The 20,059-nt window shown below is 56.2% G+C and overlaps 1 protein-coding gene across 6 annotated transcripts in view; it reads right to left on the bottom strand.

Moving 5' to 3' along the window:
* Positions 1–20,059, bottom strand: part of FOXP4 (forkhead box P4) — a 51,518-nt gene that overhangs the window by 16,188 nt on the left and 15,271 nt on the right. For all 6 annotated transcript variants that reach the window (XM_053913731.2, XM_053913733.1, XM_053913732.2 and 3 more), the window contains exons 2-3: positions 17,484–17,715; positions 4,600–4,695 (exon numbers count right to left, since the gene is read on the bottom strand). In XM_053913731.2, the coding sequence (XP_053769706.1) occupies positions 4,600–4,695; positions 17,484–17,699 (312 nt within the window). In that variant the 5' untranslated portion in view covers positions 17,700–17,715. The remainder of the gene's footprint in view (positions 1–4,599; positions 4,696–17,483; positions 17,716–20,059) is intronic.

Raw genomic sequence — 20,059 nt, 5'->3', positions numbered from 1 at the left:
ACTCCCCTGGAGGGGCACCACCTGGCTCTTTAGCCATGGACATCCCGTGGGAAGGCAGGCTCCCAGAGGAGCCTTCAGTGGCAGGGCCGTCATTCGAGCCCAGGTCTGGTTACTCCATGGTTCCTGGTGTTCCCACATCCCATACTGCCTGCTGCACACTGGAGCAGGTCTTGAGAAGCACTGCAGAGAGTGTGTAGAAACTGAACCATCCAAGGAGCTTAAGGGAGGGAGATCCCAAAGGCCAACCTCCATCTTTACACTCTATCAAAGGAGACTCTGGAAAGCCAGCCTGCAAGGGTATCCTGGTCCTCACTCTCAAAGGGGCCTAGGGGAGGCGGCAGAGGGTGGCCCAGACCCACCCCCCTTGCACAGCCAGCCCCTGTGTAACCCCTGGGGCAGCTGGGCTGCTCACCTGTCCTTTCCTCCTATCATGGGAGTACCCAGCATGGTGGCCTTGAGCTCAGAGTCCTAGATTTCTGAGTCAGGTGACCTAGGTTCTTGTCTCTGACACTGACTATTCTTTGAAACCACCAAGCCTCGCTTTCTGCATCCTGTAATTGGGACTGGAACACCCGCCCGCCCTGCCTCACAAGGACTGCACAAGGGGCTGTGGTTGACTGCGGATTATGCACCAGGCACTTGGCTAAGCCCTTAATGAGCATGATCTCCCTGAATCTTCACAGCAACCCTGGGAGGAGGGTGTCATCATCGTTACCATTTTACAGACGAGACAACGGAGGCCTGGAGAAGTTAAACCGCCAGCCCTGCCTTAAAGGGACAAGGGGTGGAGGAGCAAGTGAAAGTGATTTCTATGGTACTAAATGCCAGACAACTGTAAAGACAACTACTTTTTAAAAACATTCTGAATGTTCCCTTTCCCCCCCTCTTTTCTTGTCTCTGCCTTTCCCTCTCTCCTCTCTGCTACTGCACCTTAGGTACTCAAGGGGCCCCGAGGGCACTGGGGGGGCAAGGGTCACAAAAGCAATGGGCCTCCCATTCTCATCAGAGCAAGAGCTGCACCAGCGATGGACTCGGCCCACGGCAGGGGAGACAGACCAGACACCCAGCTCTTTCCAGGCACTAGGAGTGAGTCACTGTGAGGGGCATGCAAGAAAGGATGTGGCATTTCCTTCCTTGGGGCTTTCCTGCATGAGGCAGGGGAATGGAAGAGATGACCTTGGAAGGCCTCCCCAGCCTCAGCCGTTCCTGCCACGTGGCGGAGCTGCTGGCTGGAGAGGTGGCTGCGGGATCGATGGGGACAGATGACCTTCCGTGTTCTTGTCTCTAAGGTGGTCCAGGAGGGTCAAGAAAGGTCAGCAAGGTGGCTGCCACATCTTCTCACACCCCTTGGGGTTCTGGGCACTGAGCTGGACCTCCCCTGGTGTCCCCACTGACCCCTCCCCAGGCCAGAATGTGTCAGGATGGGTACTGTGGGCTAGTTGGCTCAGCAGAGCTGGTGAGTCACCACCTGGCGAGCGGCCAGGGCAGCTACATGCTTACTGAAGCCCTGGCAGCGTGCGCTCAGGGCTCAACTCGGTCAGCTGCCTGTAGCCCCGCCCCCGGGCCCCCGCTCAGGCCCGGACCCTCCATCCACTGTGACCACGGTGCGCTAGGCCGGATGGCACGACGGGGAGGCAGCTTTTTTTGGGAGCTGAGGGTTGGGATGGATGCAATTTAGTGCCAATCAAGGACCCGACCTCCAATTCTTAAGTATGGGGCCAGAGGTCCCCGGGTGACTTTGGAGGCTAGGCCAGAGCTTAGTTTAGGTTCAGTTCCCTTGCATATCACCAGAAGGAAGTCCTCAAACTAATTCTGGGCTGAACCTGCAATGAAAAAAGATCGTGGTGGGACACTAAGAAGAACTTCTAGAAATGCCAGAAGGATAAGCCTCAGGGGGCTGAGGAGGGGAGACAAAGGTGGGCAGAGCTAAGGAGCCTGGCCTTAGAGGAGCATCTGTCCAACCTTCCATCGACCTGTGCTACTTCCCTGCCTGGCGTCCAGGCCTGGGCACAAACCGGGCGATCTCGTTAAAACGGGGGACCTAATGAGGTTTTAGAAACTCATCCGAAGCTGGCTCCAGGAGAGGGCTAGTGATGGTGGCTGGAAGGAGACTGCGGGCAGGAAACCCGCCTCGAGCTAGGGAGTAGGACAGTGTCCTGTGGGGCCACTGGGGAAGGGCTGCTATTAGCCTCCTTCACCACCCATTTCACTCAAATGCTGCACCAACAAAATGCACCTTCCTACTCGCTCTCCCCTACTGCCCCACAGACGTGCACTCACAGGAAAGCTCTTCCTAGGCCCTGTACCCCACTGCAGAACAGAAGCCCCATCTCCTTAGAGATTGTGAACTTGGAAGGCAAAGAAGGCATCAAGGTTGGAGGAGAAGAAGGACCAATAGTCAGGGCTCAGGCTCCTGGGGAAGTTCAGACATGGCCCCCAAAACTGCCACCTCCCTGAGCCCAGAGAATCACCCAGCAAGGGCTCTGTCCCCACGGACTGTTAGTGTTTACCACTGCACTAAGCAGGTGGTGGTGTCACGGTACAGGCAGTGAAATGTGAGTGTGGGGGCTAGTTGTCTGGGTTCAAATCCTGGCTCTGCCACTTATTAGCTATGTGACTTTGGACAAGTTACTTAACCTCTCTGGGCCTCCGTTTCCTCATCTGCAAGATGAGGCCAATAACAGCATCTACCTCATAGGATTGTGAGGACAAATGAGATGATACTTACAAAGCACTTAGTGTCTGCCCCCCGGGAAGCACTCTGTAAATGTCCACGTTACTAGGCAGTACTGAGAGTCAGTACTTGTTGAGTGAATGGATGAATCAATCATTAGGAGTGAGGGGCAAGATGAGAGGAGGCCTGAGAATCATTTTATCTGTCCCTCTGACCAAAACCTCTGCCTCTCATTCCAGGTTATCCAGGGACCTCTCTCAATCTAGGAGAGGGGGTCTCCCAAGGAAAATTCCAAAGCCTCCCTTCCTTTCTCATTATTCAGGTCTCCTACACCTCATACCCGGCTGCAAAGTACTTCCTGTGCCTAACCCTCAGTCCTTCCAACTCCCATCAAGCTCCTCCTTTCTCGCCTTGGGTCGGCTGGCCCTTTCTGGCTTGGGGAATATTCCTGTTCCCCAGCCTGCCTCTCCCTGTTTTAGTTGGGGGTACTAGGCTGGGCCCAGGGTGGGGAGAATTAAGAACAGTAGCCTGGCCCTGGCTGGGTAGCTCAGTTGGTTAGAAAGTCGTCTGGATATGCCAGGGTTGTGGGTTCGATTCCCAGTCAGGGCATATGCAAGAAGCAACCAATGAATGCACAAATAAGTGGAAAACAAATTGATGTTTTCCTCTCTCTCAAATCAATAAACTGAAAAGAACAGTAGCCTGAGAGCCACTTTAGACACAGGGAGTACGTATGCGTATGGTTGGGTGTGCGGGAGGAGGAGGAGGTTGCGGGTAGAGACCTAGTCCTGACACCACAAAGGGAGAACTTCATCTTCTGCCCCATATTGGCTTTCCAGATTGTGTCCCACCCTCCCCAACCCAGGCCCCTCTTTGCCCAACTCCTCCCCCTAAGGGCTGCCTCATCAGATTCAAGACTCAAAACAGGGCTACAAATAAGGCGCCACAAGTGTTGGGTACCTTGAACTTGTTCAAAGCACTTTCTGAACATAAGCTTGTTCCACATAAAACCCAGGCCTGGGTCCTTCTCTGGGCACCCTGCACCCCATCCCCCATCCTGCCTTCCTCCCCACTGCCCCCCTTCCCTCAGCACCCGGCCCCCCAGACTCCAGAGCTTCGTGTTCAGCTTTCCTCCCTTAGATAAACTTCCTTTCAAAGCCCCGCTTAATCCTCTCCCCAATTCCAAGCCTCCCACCGCTGCTGCGGGAAGGGGGCAGGGGGGCGAGGAAGCTTGGCTGCAGCACTGCGCGGAGGGGGAGGAGACTGGGTTGCCCCAGTTGTGACCCACCCCGACTCAGACGGCGATTCTCCCAAGTTCTTTGTGACACAAAAGGTAAACAGAAGGCCTGGCTTACCCCGGCCCACCCCCCGCAGCTCTCCCTTCCCCCAGCCAGCCAGATGGGCTGGCAGGCTGGGGGAAGGGAGAGGGGAAAAAAGGGCAGATTGTGCAAAGGAAAACAAAAGAGACACAGAGACATCAAGAGACAGGAAACACGGGGAGACAGAGAGAACTGGTGGGTGAGAGATAAGGGAGGAGACACACTGACTTCAGCGACTGAGAGAGCCTGGGAAGGGAGCAGAGGGACAGGCCGGGTGACCACACCAGGATGGAGAAACAGAAACCTGAGAAGTAACCCTGAGGCCAAGGAAGAGGAAGCCTGTGCAGAGGGACAGGGACCGGGAGGCCTGACTGCAGGTTCCCACTCAGAGACAGAGGCCAAGCAGAGGAAGGCCTGGGGGATCAGAGGAGATGAGAAAGTACAAGTGTCTTCACCCTGCCCCAGCATTTCACTCTGGATGGCCGGCGGACACAGCAGTTCTCCAACTGGCCCTTCCTCTCCGTTGTTTTGCCAAGCCCACCCTCTGACCTGGCCCCAGCCCACCCAGCCCAGCCCAGCCCAGAGGGGTGGTGCACTCCTCCTCACCTGTACTGCAGAGGCTGACTGCTTGCTGTCATTGTTCCCGGGGGAGCTCAGGCCTGAGGCCTGCTGTAGCAGGAACTGCCGGGCTACCTGGAGAGCCTGCAAGACAGGGTGAGTCAGTGTGCCTGCCCCAGCTGCTGCGGGCTGCAAGTCAGTGCAGTCAGCACAGGGGTGTGGAGCTGGGGTTCAGGTGGAGTTTGGGAAAGTAAAGGGGAGGTCTGGGTACCGTGGAAGGTCTTGGAGGCGAGTGAAAGGCTCATGGGGTTCACTTGGGCCTGGGATAAATAAAAAGACAGGAGTCACTGAGGAATCAGAGCCTGTAGGGACTCTGGAAGCTGGTGAGGTTTGCTGTCCTCACAAGGGCAGCAAATGGAAGGGTCCCTGGCCCAACAAGGGGGTGGACTCGGCATTAAACACAGGTACTATTGTTGAGCATCTACTATGCGTTGGGCACTTTATAGGTGTCTGGGAGGAAAAACTATTCTCTTTCCTTTAAGTGCTTCTGGCTGGACTAAGGACCTGATCAAAGTAACACAAGGCAGGTTAGCAGGAGAAAAACATTAAACTTTAGTAACACATATACTCCCTGTATACATGGGAGATACCCAGGGGCAGAGCAACTGGCCATCACCTTAAAGACTCCCTTCATCTCAAGACAGAAGATGACATGGGGCGGGGTGGAGTCAGTTCTGAGAGGTCGCCAGCCAAAGCACAGTGAATAGCGGAAGGACGGTTGCTGTGCCTGCTCTACTGACAGCCAGCCAGGCCTGGCGGTGAGGGGGACACGCTTACAGAGGGAGGGGTCCCTCACAAATGTAAGCGTCCTTTCTGAAGAATACCTTCCACTTGGTTCTCAGAGCTGCTCCCAGGCCTGCTGTTTCTTAAAATTAACCAGCCTAGAATAATCAATATCCCAAAGTCACGTATTTTGGGGTGGCAACCTCTGATCCCCTTCCCAGGCAGGATCTCATCTCATTCTCTCCCATGAGGCAGCCCTATAATGAAGATGAGGAAACAGTGTCCTGGTTAAGTAACTTGCCCAAGGTCACACAGCCGGGGGGTGTCAGAGCCGGGACTGGAGCCTAGGGAGCCTGGCTGCACAGCTGACTGCCGGGCGGGTCTAGGGGCTGAGTGGGCAGCCCTCGCTCGGAGTCAAGAGCACACGGCCAGGGGTGTGGACAGAGGCTCAAGGTCTGCACACAGGGGCCTTTCTGAGTCCAGGGGTTGAGGCGCAGGGCCTCGTGGCACTGGGGGAATTCGGTCAGGTCCTGACAGGGGTGTGTGAAGTGCCCATGAGTCAGACTGACTGCAGTGGTCGGTGGTCGGCTCTTGGAGGCCATGGTGGTGGGAATGGACTCGAGTCAGCAGACACTCAGGAGTGGGAAGTGTACGGCATTTGCAGGAGGAGCAGCCAGTGGGTCTGGGACATGGGTGGACGCGCTGTAAGAGGTCAGGTAGGAGAGCAAGGGGTCAGGGAGGCTGGAAGTTCTTCGTAAGGTCAGCTAGGCCCTGCATCCCCCCACTCCTAGGTCAGTGGGGGCCCAGAGGCAAGGGATGGGGGAATCTGTCCCAAATCCACAGTCCAGGAGCACAAAACCTGCCTGCCTCCAGGTTTCTCAGAGCCCTAGAGCGCCAGAGCGGCTGTGTCCCGGTCTGAGACTGGGGCCCTAGCGGTGGCAGGCCTGGGTTTGCATCCCAGTGTGATTGCCGGCAGTGTGACCTTGGACAAGTTGTTCCATTTCTGTCTCGGTCTCCTGATCTTCAAAACCGGGACACTACCCATCTGCGAAATACTGGGGGAATTAAAGGACCAACGCTTTCACTTTGTTGGCATTGGCGAAGTGTCTGTCCCTTCCCTTCTTGTGAACCTCCCTCAGTCCTCTCCCTGACCTCCTTCGGCCTCTCCCAGCACAGCGTGGTGCCCGGGGCACCTACTCACTGACACGCAGCCACCCCTGTCCACACACACTCCTACTCTCCCACCCCACCCCCAGCACCGTCAGACAAGGCCCTGTAAGGCGGAATCCGCACGCACTCACCCCCACCGGTCCTCAGCAGCACTTCTGGGGCGTCCGCTGCTGTGTACTGAGTGTGGACATACACACCCCCCTTCGAGCAGCTGAGCCTCCCCTGAGGCTGAAATCCAGTCTGCCTTAGGATGGCACCTAGATACACACGGTGTATCTATGGGAACGTATCTCCCAGCAAACCTGGGGTTCAGACGGGCATGCTCCTTAGCAGTACTCCCCCCCACTATCTCTTCCCCTGGACCTCACACTGGGATCAGTGGCCTGGGGTTTCTTCTCTTCAGGACTCCTTTCAGAGAGTGTAAGCCTGACCTTGTTGGGTTGGCTCTCGGAGGCTGTGGCAATGGGGTGCAGGCAGGGTGGGGAGAGACAGGGCAGTGGCCAGGGGATCATCAGGAAGGAGCCCCTGCTTCTGTCCGCCTTGCTAATTTTAGTGACCCCTCCAGGCCCAATGATGCAGGCTGGACAAATGCTCTTTGTCCTCCAAAGGTGGAGGAGGGCACAGGGGTCAGGGGACAAGGTTGGGGAGAGTGGCTCAGAGGAGCTGCTCAGCGCAGGCAAGCAGGAGGGGACACTGGTCAGTGCAGGGACAGGAAGCACCCACCCCCTGGTGGGGAGAGGTGGGCAGCAGGGAGGATTCCAGGGGCAGTGGGAGGGAGCCCCATGCAGTCACTTGGTAAGGGAGTGGCCGAGGAGTTGGATTTACTCCCTGCTAACTCGCTTACTCTGTGGTCTCCCGGAGCATGAAATTACAAGACTTACAGGAAAAAATGACATGGGCTTGCAGTCTCATTCCTGGGAGATATCTCTGTGACAGGCCCCTCACTCCTGTTCCTGCCCATGCCGCCGCCCGGCCCCACCCCCCCTACGCCAGGTACCCCTTCACACTAATCAAACAGCCAGCTAAGACCTAGGCCTGGCCAAGGCTGTCCCCTTCTCTGACTTCTCACTCGTCCCCACTCACCCTTCCTTCTCACTGCCTGAGCACCTGCTGTGTGCCAGGGACCGTGCTAAATGCTGAGGACACGGAGAAACAGCACAATCCCTGCCCCAGGCTCACCGCTTGGCTGCTGTGACCACAGCTGCCTGTCAGAGCCCGGAGTGGAGGTGGGCACCGGGTGCAGAGCCCAGCGTGGGTCTCCTCTGCCTGCGGAAGTTTGGGAAGGCCTCCAGAGGAGTGGCAGCACAGACTGGGTCCTGGGGAGTGTTCCAGGCACAGTCACCTGCACACCACAGAGGAGTCGAATGGCCCAGCGGGTTGGGGGGCCTGACCATTCCCAGGGCAGAAAATCGAGGTGGCCTGGGGGCAGCAGTGGGAGAGGCTGGGAGAGGCTGACAGGGGCGCTCAGGTCCGCAGGGTCCATCCTTTCCTTCCTTCGCTCAAGCATGGTCCCGGCCGCCCCTCACGTACAGGCCCTGTGCTTGGAGACGGCAGGGCAATGATGAACCACACAGCTAATTTTGTGTGATTTTCCCTGACCCAATTTAAGGTGACTTGAGTACCACCTAAAAATCACCCTGCAGGTACCAGGGGCGGGGTAATGGGCAGGCCCTCCTTGGACTGCCTGGACACGTGACTGACAGCTCACTGCCACTCCACTCTCCATTCCTGCCACTGCCCTCACTACATGTCCCACCTCCACCCAGGAGGTCCTCCCCCAGATGGTCACCCAAGAAATCACGTAGCGCTGAGATTTTGCCAAGCCTCCCCAAGTCAGGTCCACCACTCTGGCACACAGAGTCTGTGTCCACCTCCGCTGGCTGCTGTCACCGGGTCAGGTAGGTCACTGGACGGCCTGCCTCCCAGGGATGAGAGAAATGAAGCCCCACCCCCCCAGCCTGACGGATCCAGACCCACTTTCTCTGATGAGGCCAGCCGGGTTGTACCTTCCTTGCAACACAGATGTCGAATGTGTCTGAGATCCCTAGCTACCAGCACCCAGCAGACACTAGAGAAGTCAGTCTCGGTCGAGCATGGGAAGCAGGCAGAGGCTGACACAGTTTAGGCGCTAGCATCTGGAGAGGGCCTGGCGACTTTCAAAGCCCTTCTACGAACATTTATTTAGCTGAAGCTTCACAACCCTGAGCTGGGCGGGGTGGGTATCATTGTCGCCATTGCACAGGTAAGGAAAATGAAACCGAAGGTCCGCTGGCTCGGAGGAAGAATCCAAACACCTCTGGCTGCCCAGCCCCCCTCACCCCAGAGGGGCCACTGCGATGCCACGCCCGGTCTGGAGAGGCCTGACTCCGGCCCCTCTTCCAGCCAGCCCAGGGGTTTAGCGGTCTGGGTGTGAAGGGGAGGTGAAGCTGGTTGAGGTGGGGAGAGAAGACCAAGAAAGGAATCCCTAGGAGAAAGGTGGGCTCAGTTTCCCTTCCCTGGGGGCCACAGACACCTAAACACAGTCTTGGGTGGGGCAAAGGCATTTAGAATCCCACACCAGGGAGACACCATCATGGAAAACCTGGGAAGGAGGAAGAGGGGGCTCAAGGCAGAAACTGGGAGCCAGTTGGCTTCTTAAACCTCATTTTTCTCCTCCCTCCACCCCACTGGATGCCCAGCTCTGTGGGTTTGAAAGTAAGGACTCGTCTTCCTCTGAGGGAGGCAGGATGGGTCTACTCAGTGGATGGACCCTGGTCAAAGAGATCTGGACCCAAATCCTGGCTCTACCACATACTGTGCAACCTTGGGTAAGTCACTCGACCTCTCTGAACCCCAGTTTCTTCCTCTGCAAAATAGAAATAACCCTGTAGTTAGCTCAGAGTTGTTGTGAAGGGTATACGAGACAATGTAATGGAATACTTAGCACAGTGCCTGGCGCCAAGAGGGTCCTGAATGGACATTAACTACGATCACTTAATTTAGGTTTTGCCTTCCCAGGCAGCTCCTGGTCATTTGTCCTATAGCACCCAGAAGGACTTGCTAACCCAGCCTTCTTCCAGCCTACACCCATCCTCCAGTCCCTCTCAAGCCTAAGAACTTGGTCTGGGACTCTCGCTAATGAAGCTGAACTCTCCTCCCCCCCATCGCCCATTCAGAAGTCATTAGCAGGATCTCCACAATTAGGAACAAATGGCTTATGACGGATGGCATCCAGGGAGGGCCGCTGGGATGGAGGGGAATCAAGTGAGAGCGCCGAGGGCAACAGGGAGCTGCCATGAAAACAAAAACAAGTCTTGAGACAGGAGGGTCTGTGGTCTCCAGCAGGACACCACCCCCTCATGCCTGCCTCTGAGGATTCAGCAGGAAAGGGCAGGTAGCCTCTCCGTGGAAGCCAGGTGCAGGGCTGTTTACTAGGCTGCACGAGTCCAGCCCCGTGCTGGGGTCCTAGTCTTACTACTCCGTGTGTGTCCAGGAGGGCGGGGACGTGGTTGGTGCTGAGGGAGACAAGCTTGAAGGACTGAGCTCTGAGAACGGAGAAGCAGAATCACACAGACCACGGCCTGGCGAGCTGCAGCGTTAGAGGGAATCCGGTGTTGTGTGTTCCCGATTGCTGGCCGTGACCGAACGGTGAGTCAGGATGTCAATTTAGTGGGTCAAAAATTAGAAAAATACACATACACAGATTTTTTTAAACTTAGAGTTACTAGGTGAGCGTAAGGACTGTCTCCTGTCGTCGTGTGTGCCGAACTCCAAGTAAAACGCTATCTCTCATTGTGGATCTCGAGCAAAAAGGTTTACGAAGCGCTGATGGAGTTCACTTTACAGATGAGGCAATGGGTGTCCAGAGGGGCAGTGACATGCCCAAAGTCACACGGTGGCAGAAACAGACCCTGAGTCCCCTGGGTCTGACATGGGGCTCTTCAGCCAGGAGCTCGCCAAAAGGGATGGAGGCTCCCCTAGCAAATTCTGGTTTAATTTGGATTGTGGTGACGGGAAGCCAAAACAGACAAACTCCAAACTCCTTTTGTCTGAACCTAGCTAACTCTGTCAAAATTGGGATCTAAATTGTCAAGCCCTGGCTGGTGTGGCTCAGAGGACTGAGTGCCAGCCTGCAAGGCTAAAGGTCACAGGTTTGATTCCCAGTCAGGGCACATGCCTGGGTAGTGGACCAAGAGGCAATCCCCCTCTCACACACTGATGTTTCTCCCTTTCTCTCTTCCTTCCCCATTCTCTTAAAAAAAAGTAAGTAAATAAAATCTAAATTGTCTTGGTAACTTCAACTGGGTGCTTGCTAGATTTAGGGGCAGGGGCGCTAGGAAGGTATATGGAGGTGCTGTCCCACCCCAAACCTGAAGAACACGCCCAGGAAAGCCCATTGCCTGTACTCCCCGGGCCACAGTATGACTTTCTCCTCATTTATCAGTAATTCGGCAAGTACTTCTGAGGCCCCACAGGGCACTGGCAGGGTCCTAGACACCGCCGCCCCAGTGTATTTGCTGTAATGAGGCTCACGTCCTCGTGGGACGAGACAGACACGAAAACAGAGGTAAGCAAGCTATCAGATGGTAAGCGTCACACAGAGGCCAGCTGGCTGGCTACGGGGGGGTGTATGGCCAACGAAGGCCTCTCTAAGAGAAAGAGGAGGCAACTCTTCCAGGGGAGAGAGTGCGCAGCGGAGGAACGAGCTGGTGCAAGAGCCCTGGGGTGGAATGAGCTTGGAGGCGCCTCCCGCATGGACAGTGTGGCCAAGCCAAGCAGCCTGAGAGAAAGTCCCAGAGGTGAGCAGGGGCCAGATTACTCAGGGACAATGTTTTTTTATTTCATTCTACTCTTGAGGTAAAATTTCTGCAGGATTTTAAGCAAGCGAATACAAAGAATTGTAAGGAAGTGGTAGAATTTCCTAACCTGCAGACAGTAAACAGTAGGCGCCTAATAATCACTTGTTGATTTGAATTCGACAAAAAAGCCCACATTTCTTCATCCAGCAAAGAGAGAGTAGAGGGAACCAGAGTAGAGGGAAGGGGCACAGGGAGAAAGGGCAGAGGCCAGCGGCCCCAGCCACCAAGGGCGCTGACCACAGGAGACCCAGGTGCTCCACCTGCCAGCTTTGTCCTCCAGCAAAGAGACATAAAAATGAAATTACACAGAGGAGGGGCAAACAGGGTGGGGAGTGAAGACCATAAAACCCCTGAAGTGATTCTACACCTTTTTCCCTTGGGGAAGAAAAGCTTTTTGGAAAAGGCTGTAAATTTTTTTTACACCAACCTCATAAAAATGACATCGGTGCATTCTCAAATTAGAACCATTAAAATGAAAACCAGCAACGCGTAGATACAGACAGGCCCACGTGGGTGGGAGACACACGGCCCGGGTGCGCACTGCCTGATTTCAGGGCCCCCCGCCCTGCCAATGCCTCCTCTCTGCAAGGAACCAGCTTCTGCCTGCTTTAAGTCGAGAGGAGACCGGCGATTTTCAACCACGTGCCGCGGCGCACTGGTGTGCCACAAGAATTTTTAAAACCTGCAATACCTATGTAGTCAGGGGCACTGATCCCCTTTCCCTTAGACTGTCGAATAAATAAATGACAACAGCCAACACGACAACAGCCGTCTGGTGTGAACAAAATTATACTTATTTTTTTGTTAGATCGGCAAAAAAGTTAATGTATTTTTGGGTGTGCTGCAGGATTTTAGGTAATTAGATTATGTGTGCCATGAACTGAAAAAGGCTGAAAATCGCCGGAACAGACCAATGAACCCAACAGCACTGAACAGGGAAAGGTGCCTCAGAGAGGCCCCCAGCAGCGACTGCTCTCAGACCCTGTGGGCTTGGCGCCCAGGGCGGGCCATGCAGCCCACTGGGGCCAAGACCAGCTGGGTTGGGGAGGCCAGGCCTGTGAGTTTGGGGTGTCCAGAGGCACTGAGTCTGGGTGCTGGAAGACGCTGGAACATGGAGGGCGATGGTGGCAGGGGGCATCCCTGCACTCCCCTGTGTCGTCCCCCCGCTGCTCTCCACCTCCCAGCTGGGCGACCCCATCTGTGGGCTCATAGGAAGTGGGTCTGGTGAAAGTCTGGGGCCGCCACCTCCATAAGCCCAGCCACCACCCTCACACTCGCCACTTCTGCAGGGGTAGGATTTAGAGTGGGGGCCATGGGGGCAGGCAATTCCCTTCTCAGAATAAAGGTGCTCCCGGAGGAGAAACACTAACTCACCCACTGAGGGGTGGCCCTCGGGCGCGGCCCTCCCCACTTCAATCCCTCTCCCTCAGAGGGGGAAACATTCAACCCTCCCTTTCCCCAGTCCCCACACTCCTGATCCGTAAGGACAGAACCTCTGGCATAAAAGTGGGCTTAGAAAGAAAACTCAGAGGTCTCAAAATTTCGTATCGAAAGGGAAGGCTGGTGGTAGAGTGGGCTGACTACTTTCTGGTCCCCAAAAAGCAGGGGCCTGGGGACCCCTTTCTGGCCCTCTCTTCTACCTTCCCCTGCCCTCTTCCTAGAGCTCCCTCCTGGGGAAACTTCCTTTTTCCTTGGACTGGGAGGCAGAGTAAACCAGAGGAGGGGTACAAAAGGTGGGGGCTAAGGCCCTCTCTCCTGCTGGTCCTCTCACAACCCGGCCCCCCCACTCATCTGACCCCCACTCCCAGGCTGAGCAGGAAGGAACGCTTTCTCAGCCCTCCCCAGCAGCTGCGGGGAGGGGGCGGCACCGCCCAAGTCTCCCCTGGGGGAGCCTGGCTCCACATTCCGCCAGGCCCCCAGCACCTCCTGGGGAAGGGGCTCATTCCGTGGGAAGGCAAGAAAAGGAGAGAAGGTGTAGGGCTACATGTGAAAGAGCAGAATCTGGGGCGTGAGGGCGGGAGTCCCACAGACTGAAAACATGGGCCCCAGACCTAAAACTAAAGACAACTGTAGATAGTGTGCGTGTGAGTGCGGGGGTGCTAATTCACCCCCAGGCCTCCCCTTCCGCCCCATCCCCCTAAATAGCTTGGGCAGAGGAGAGCCAGATGGAGGAGAAAAACAAAAATCTCTTCCATTCTTCTTTTCCCCCTCGCCCAGTTCCCTAAGCCACCCCCATCTCTTTGGAGGGGGGTGAGTTAAAAGCCCATTAAAGTGCAGAGCCCCCCATCACCCCCCACCCCAACCCTTTTGAATCTCCTCACAGGATGTGCACAGGGTGGGATTTGGCCCCGTTGCCACAGCAACTGCAGTGGGAGTTCCCAGACGCTAGGCAACCCCCCTGTGACCCTCGCTGACCTGTCACCCGCACAACCTGAGGACAATGGGAGTACCGCTCCGGAGGCCCAGGACGCCTTTCAGCACAGCAGCCCCGCCAGCAGCTCCGCCGTCCCCACGGGGCCTGCTCAGCCCTCCAGGCCTCAAGTCCAGCTCTCCCTGGCCGGAGCACCCACTCTGGCCTTCAAGACCTCCGCAGGCCCTCCCCCAAGCTGGCACACACTTCTCCCAGCTCTAACTGCCCCGTACAGAGAGCCCACTGGGTACTTGTGCAACCCCTGAGGAAACCCCCAAACACTGGGAATGCTTTCATAAAATGAAATCAGACTAAAATAAAAGGCAAGGGCAACCTTCAAAGAAAAAAAAGCCATCAGAGGGGAACTATGGCAGGGAAGGCAAGGAGGAAGGGCTTGCCGTGGTGAAGGAAGGGGATTGCTGGGCAGCTGGTGTGTCTGCGGGGCCTGGGGTACTCTCTAACAGCAGCTGGAGAATCCCTGACTCCAGCTGGCCAACAGGGTCCCTGGCGCAAACTGAGCTTCCATGTGTGGCTGCCGAATGAACGCGTGCACCAAGGCCTACCACGCTCCCCACACATTTTTCACAGGGTACTCTCCGTGAGGGTGAGGTTTGAGACTCCGTGAAAGACCAAGGAGAGAGGACGTGGCGTGGCTCTGTCACTCACCCATAAGGGTGTTGGGGGGCAGGCGGGGCAGGAAGCTTGGGTGTTGACTGCCCTACCAGGGCAGCCAGCTAGGGACCCTTTCTCCACCAGAGGGGCCTGGCAGCCAAGCGACGTGCCCCCCCACCCTGCCCCAGCCTGTTTAAACAAGCCGCGGCTGCTGTTGCATAGAAACAGGCGCTCCGTCCCAGAGTGACGTGGAGGCCCTCTGCAGCACTGTTTGTTTCGGCCTGAAGTCCTGTCACTAGTCTGACTTCTGACTTGCCCTGTTTATCTCTCTCTCTCTCTCCTCTGTCAACTCATTACTCCCACAGGCCAAGCTTGCATCTCCAGGGCTTGTTTACCCAAAGCAGAAGGACAGGGACCAAAAGACAGAAGGACAGAGGGGGAGGGCCCGGTGTGCCGCCACAGACCCCACCCCCCAACCTCCTTCCTCTGGAGCGGCTACCCAGGGCGGCTGACAGTGTTGCTGCTGTCTGTCTGTCTTCAGAGCCCTTTTAGGTTGGGAATGCCGTGCTCTCATTCACACATCGACAGATATTTATTTAGCACCTACTATGCTGCAGGCCCCGCTCCCTCCATTTCCTAAAGGGGACAGTGTGAGTGGCAGGAGCAAAAAGGAGGCTGGGCTGAGCCCTGAACTAGGATCTGAGGTCTAGCTGCAGCCTTTGCCATGTCACCTGAACGAGTGAGAGCTACCCCTGGCTACCCTCTCAGCCGTGAAATGGGAACAATCGAACTCCTAGACAATTAAATGATGCAACGCAGGTGAAAGACCCAAAGCATCCAATGGCACAAGGTGTTTGTCTGTTTGTCCTTGAAGGACTTCCTGGTCGGGGTTGAGAGGGAGGAGGAACCCATCAGACCAGGCTGTTTCCTATAGTTGTGTTAGCTCACAAACAGTCAGGAACATTTGTTGGGGGGGGTGGGCAGGAAGTGTTACCCCTGAAACCTCCCCCAAACCTCACTCGTATATTGGGGGGTGGAAGGATGGCCTCCAGACTGATTTCATTTTAATTGAAAATTTTGTATTTTTAATTTTGCAGGGCTCTTTTCATAGTTTGGAGCCAACAAAACCTTTTTTAAGTCTCAAATATTTTCCTTGGCCCCGGGCACTACGCCCATAGTGAGCCCAAATGGATAAAACAGCCCTCTGCCTGCTTCCAAATCTCCACCCCAGTTTATTTGTGAAACAGATATAGGATTTTCCAGGACTTTGGGATAGTCCCCAAAACAAACAGGAGTAACTGGAACGTGGAATATGGACGGTAAAACACGGCATGTGTGTGTAAGGCAGAACGGAGACACCTGATCGGTACAGACAGTCCCGTCCCTCCCCACCCCTGCACATCTCCCCAGGTATCCAGATCTCCGCTCACTCTTCACTTGAAATCATCTTTAGAAGACATTTCCAGTTTCAGTGTTTTTCCTGCCCACCCCCCACTCGAAACTTCACTGCTCTGTCTGCACAGAAGTGTGGGAGGGAAGCCGGCCACACAAAATGGGTGGCCTTGGAGCCTTCTGGTGGGGTGTGTTTTGTTGTGATTTTGATAAGGGGTAGGATTTTGCCCTTTGACCTTCTGTCCCCAGTAGATGGCACAGATGCCGTGAGTCTCTGCCCCAGAGATCCTGCTCAGGAAGGCTTGAGAGATGCCAGAAAACTCCCAAGGACCATCTCCCTGAAGAGAAGAGATGGGCCCTTTCTGCTCAAGCCTCCACTGCTTGTAAAAGGAAGTGACTTTTAAAGCCCTTAGTTCTGTTCATTTCCACAGCCCCTGTGTATGCGGGTTTCACACCCAAACTGCACCTGACCCTCACAACCCTGCACTTTAGGCAACAAGAAGGCCAAGGCTCAGGGAGGCCCAGTACTCGGCTAAGGTCACACTAAGGGGCAGGCCAGGACTCAACCCAGGGTTGTTCCATTCCGGTGTTAGTACTGGCTGGCCAGCTCGGTGCAGGGTGCCCAGCTTCCGACCATGCCGCTTCCAGTCTGACCTCAGGCTCCAAGGAATGTGGTGGGAAAGGGCCCCGTAGGGGCGGGCTATGGCGTGGGGGGAGGAGCCCCAGGGTGAACCTGGGAGACAGCGGGAGGGCTGTGCACACATCTCTGCACATAAGGCAGGGGTGGGGGCACGGGGGCAGGGGCCGGCAGCACCTGAGTTTCCCTCATTTCCAGCACAGCCCCCAAGGGCCAGTGCTACCAGCAGTGATTCGAGGGGCAGGGAGTCAAATGAAAGAAGCAGACGCTCAAGGCCAGGCTGGCTGGGCCGGTTCCCCTGAACTCGTCAGGCACGATTCTCCCTGTTTCCCGGGTGGGGCTGGGACCTGGGGCCCCTGTTCTGTCATCACCCAACCAGGCTCCCCACCCTAGGGCCTCTTGATCTGCAGAAAGGCTGGTTTTGAACTCCTGAACTCTGCAGTTCAGGGTGGGAACGACGGAGGGGAAGAGAGAAAGGAGATGCAGACAGGGGTTCCCAGTCTGAGCCCTAAAAATGGGAGGCCTGGCCTTGCCTCTGATTCTTGGCCTTTTCCCAGCTGCTTTGGCCCCTGGTGGCTGCAAGTTTAATCTCTGCTTGGGTCAGGGGCCCAGGCAGAGATGGGGTTGGGGATGGGGATGGGGATGTTTTACAATACAAATAAAGTAGAGATGCCTCCTATGTGCACAGCTCACCCCCTTTCCCCAGTGAACGTACTTCTAAAACGAGGATCTTTCCCCAACCCCGTTACCTTAGCCAGTATGCAGGAGGAGAGCCCGTGTGTCCACCCTTTCGAGAGGCACACCCTCGGGACTGCTTCCCCAGTCTGTGCTGGCGGGCAATTTCTGAGACCGTTCTAAGCTCCATGATCTCAGGACCCAGAGTCCCACTTCTTTCTCTTCAAAGCGCAGCTCTACCCCTGTGTTAAGGGGGCCACCAGAATGGGAGGGCTCAGAGGGAGCCCCTGGAGGCTGGACCTTCCCAAGGCTGTTCAAGTGAAGCTGCTTGGCCCTGAGCAGTGGCCCCAGGTGGCCAGAATGGAGTGGGAAGAGGCCCGGCGACCCTCCCCCGAAGAGGGGCGCCAGCTCCTACCTGTTGCTGCTGGAAGTGCAGCAGATCCGCAGGGCTCATCTCGCCGTTGCTGTCTGCTCCCGCCGCTGCGTCCCTGCCCGCGCTGCCTCCAGCAGTGCCCGCAGCCCCAGCCCCGCTGCCGCTGCCACTGCCATCGGCCTGCCCGGAGAGGCTGCCCACACCGTTCTGACCAGATGGAGCTGACCTGATTGTCTCCGAGGCGGATTCCACCATCATGTCGCTCTAGCGGGACCTGGAGGGGGAGGAGAGACATGGGGGGGAGGGGCTGAGGCTCCAAAATAGACTGGCAGAGCTGGTGCTACCCAGGGGAGCAACTGATGCCCCTCAACAAACCCTCCCCAACACCACCACCTAACATCCCCACCCCGGTTCTGGGGCATGCCATCCTCCTCTTCAACTTCCTGGGGGCTACTTCTGGGACCCCTCTTGGGGTGCAGCCTCTCCCAGTATCATGCTCCCCCTAGGCCCCAGTCAGAGGCAGCTCCAGACTGAAGGTACACCCCAACCCTGGACTTTTCCTTGACTGGACTTCCAGAAGACCTCTGTAGAGCAAGGGGGGAAGCAACTCCTAGACACCCCCACCCCCCAAAACCTGTTTTGGCCTCTCCATCCAGGCCAGGGCTTGGGAGCATGGGAGGCAGAGGTGAGGGTGCTGCAAGGACTTAAAAGCAGATGAGCTATTCAGTGGGACTCACTACATGGCTGTGGTCCCCTCCCCGTCCCTGTTGGCGCGAACCCCCCATAATGGCCATTGTGTTTGTTCTCCTAGGTAGGGAGTTCCCCCAGGGCACAGACACCCCAATCCATGTTTGTTCCATAGCAAGAAGGGCTGCCATTTCTCCAGCAGCTACTGGGAGCCAGACTCAGCGTGGCGGAGCTGTGCAGTGAAGGCAGCTGTGGTCCCCCTTCTCTGACCATCCATTCTAAGGCTGCAGGCTAGGGTCTGGCCAAAAGTAGACACTCAGTACTATCCTGTCTCTACGGGGACCATGATTCCTAATCACAGGAACTGTGAGAGTTATCATCATCCTGACTTGACAGATGGGGAAGCTGAGGGTCCAGAGTTTGGGGATTTATGGAGGCAAGGAGTCAAGGCCTGAATTCTATACCCTCCTCCCACCACCCCAATTGCCTCCTAAGAAGTGGTAGAAACATCCCCAGAAAGAGAGAGGGTACATTTGGGAGATAGTAGGGAGAAGAGGCCTGAGCTTCTTTCTACAGCTTATGGAGGTCCCACTATTTCAGGGGCTTGCACACAGTGTGTGATGGGGATGTGATGGGGGCGGGGGTTAGCTCGCAGCACTGCTCTCAGAGTCTGGGAAGTCTCTGACTATCCCCCAATGCTCCCTGAGAGGCATGTGGATTTCAGTGACACAGGACACAGCTGGTATGCACTACTGATCTTCAACACATGCCTTAACCCCCTAAAACTCAGTTTCCTTGTCTGCGGAAGTAAATAAATCCCAGCCTCCTGGAGTCCTGTAAGGAGTAAATAAAATGACACATACAGACCACATAGCAGAGGAAGCTCCAACCAACCCCTTCCTCGCCTGCCCTGTTTGTAAGAGTAAAGACCCGAGACGCAGAGAGGTCAAAGACCTGGCCCAGTTCACACAGAGATCAAGGGCAGAAGCCACTCGAGCAGCTACCTGGGGTCTGTGGAAACCAGCCAGTGTTCTTTCCTCCCTTCTCGGTTCCCTTTTTAAGCAGACCCCACAACCAGAGAGTCTCTCTGATCCAAAAGGCACCCAACAGCCTGCAGGTAGCAGATGAGAATCTGCTGGAAGAGACTGGATTATCTCCCTCGTTCCTCCCTAGAGTGGCAGCTCCCAAGAACACTCCCTCCCACCTCCAAATTCTCTCCCTGCACCTCAGGGAGAGCTCCTCTCCCCTCACCCTACTGGGTCTGTTTCCTCCCTCCTGGGAGCAGAACCAGTTGAAGTGAGAGTATTGGGGGATGGGACAGACAGCTGCTAAGGGTCCACAGGGAGCCCACCAGTTCACATGTGTGCCACATCATTGCTTGCCGGCCCCTCTCCCTCTGTGACTCCAGTAGGTCTCTCTGCCCCGGTGGATCTGTGTGGCTTCCTCTGTCAACCTGTGCTGCTGGAATGTCCCACGTTTGTACATTTCTCTGTGTGTTCACGAGGAACATTTCTCTTATGCCCCACTCCGGCCCCCCAGCCAAATGCCATTCCTACTCCTGGGTTCTGAGGAATCAGGCCAGGGGCGAGGGTGAGGTTGGGGGCGATGGTTTGGAAGAGATTGAGCGCTCAGTCTCTGGCCTTAATGGCTATGTCAGCCAGAGGGCCAGTGGCTGCCAAATGATGGATGGGGTGGGCGCCATCCTCCACCCACCAGAGCACAGGGCTCCAGCCCTGGGCCCCCCTTCCCCCAACCACCCACCCTGATCCCTCCCAGCAGCTTACAGAGCACCTTCCCCCACTCCAGCCTGGGCCCCAGCTACACAAGGGGGATGGGGAGACAGCAGGAGCCCACTCTGCTCCCCCTCTCCCCCAACACTGGCCCTGCTGGGGGTGGAGAGCAGCTGCCTGCCCTGATTCCAAGTCTAGCTT

The sequence above is a fragment of the Desmodus rotundus genome, chromosome 11, assembly GCF_022682495.2.
Source record: "Desmodus rotundus isolate HL8 chromosome 11, HLdesRot8A.1, whole genome shotgun sequence".
NCBI lineage: Eukaryota > Metazoa > Chordata > Mammalia > Chiroptera > Phyllostomidae > Desmodus > Desmodus rotundus.
Note: the sequence above shows the minus strand (reverse complement) of the source record. Positions and strands in the feature narration are given on the sequence as shown.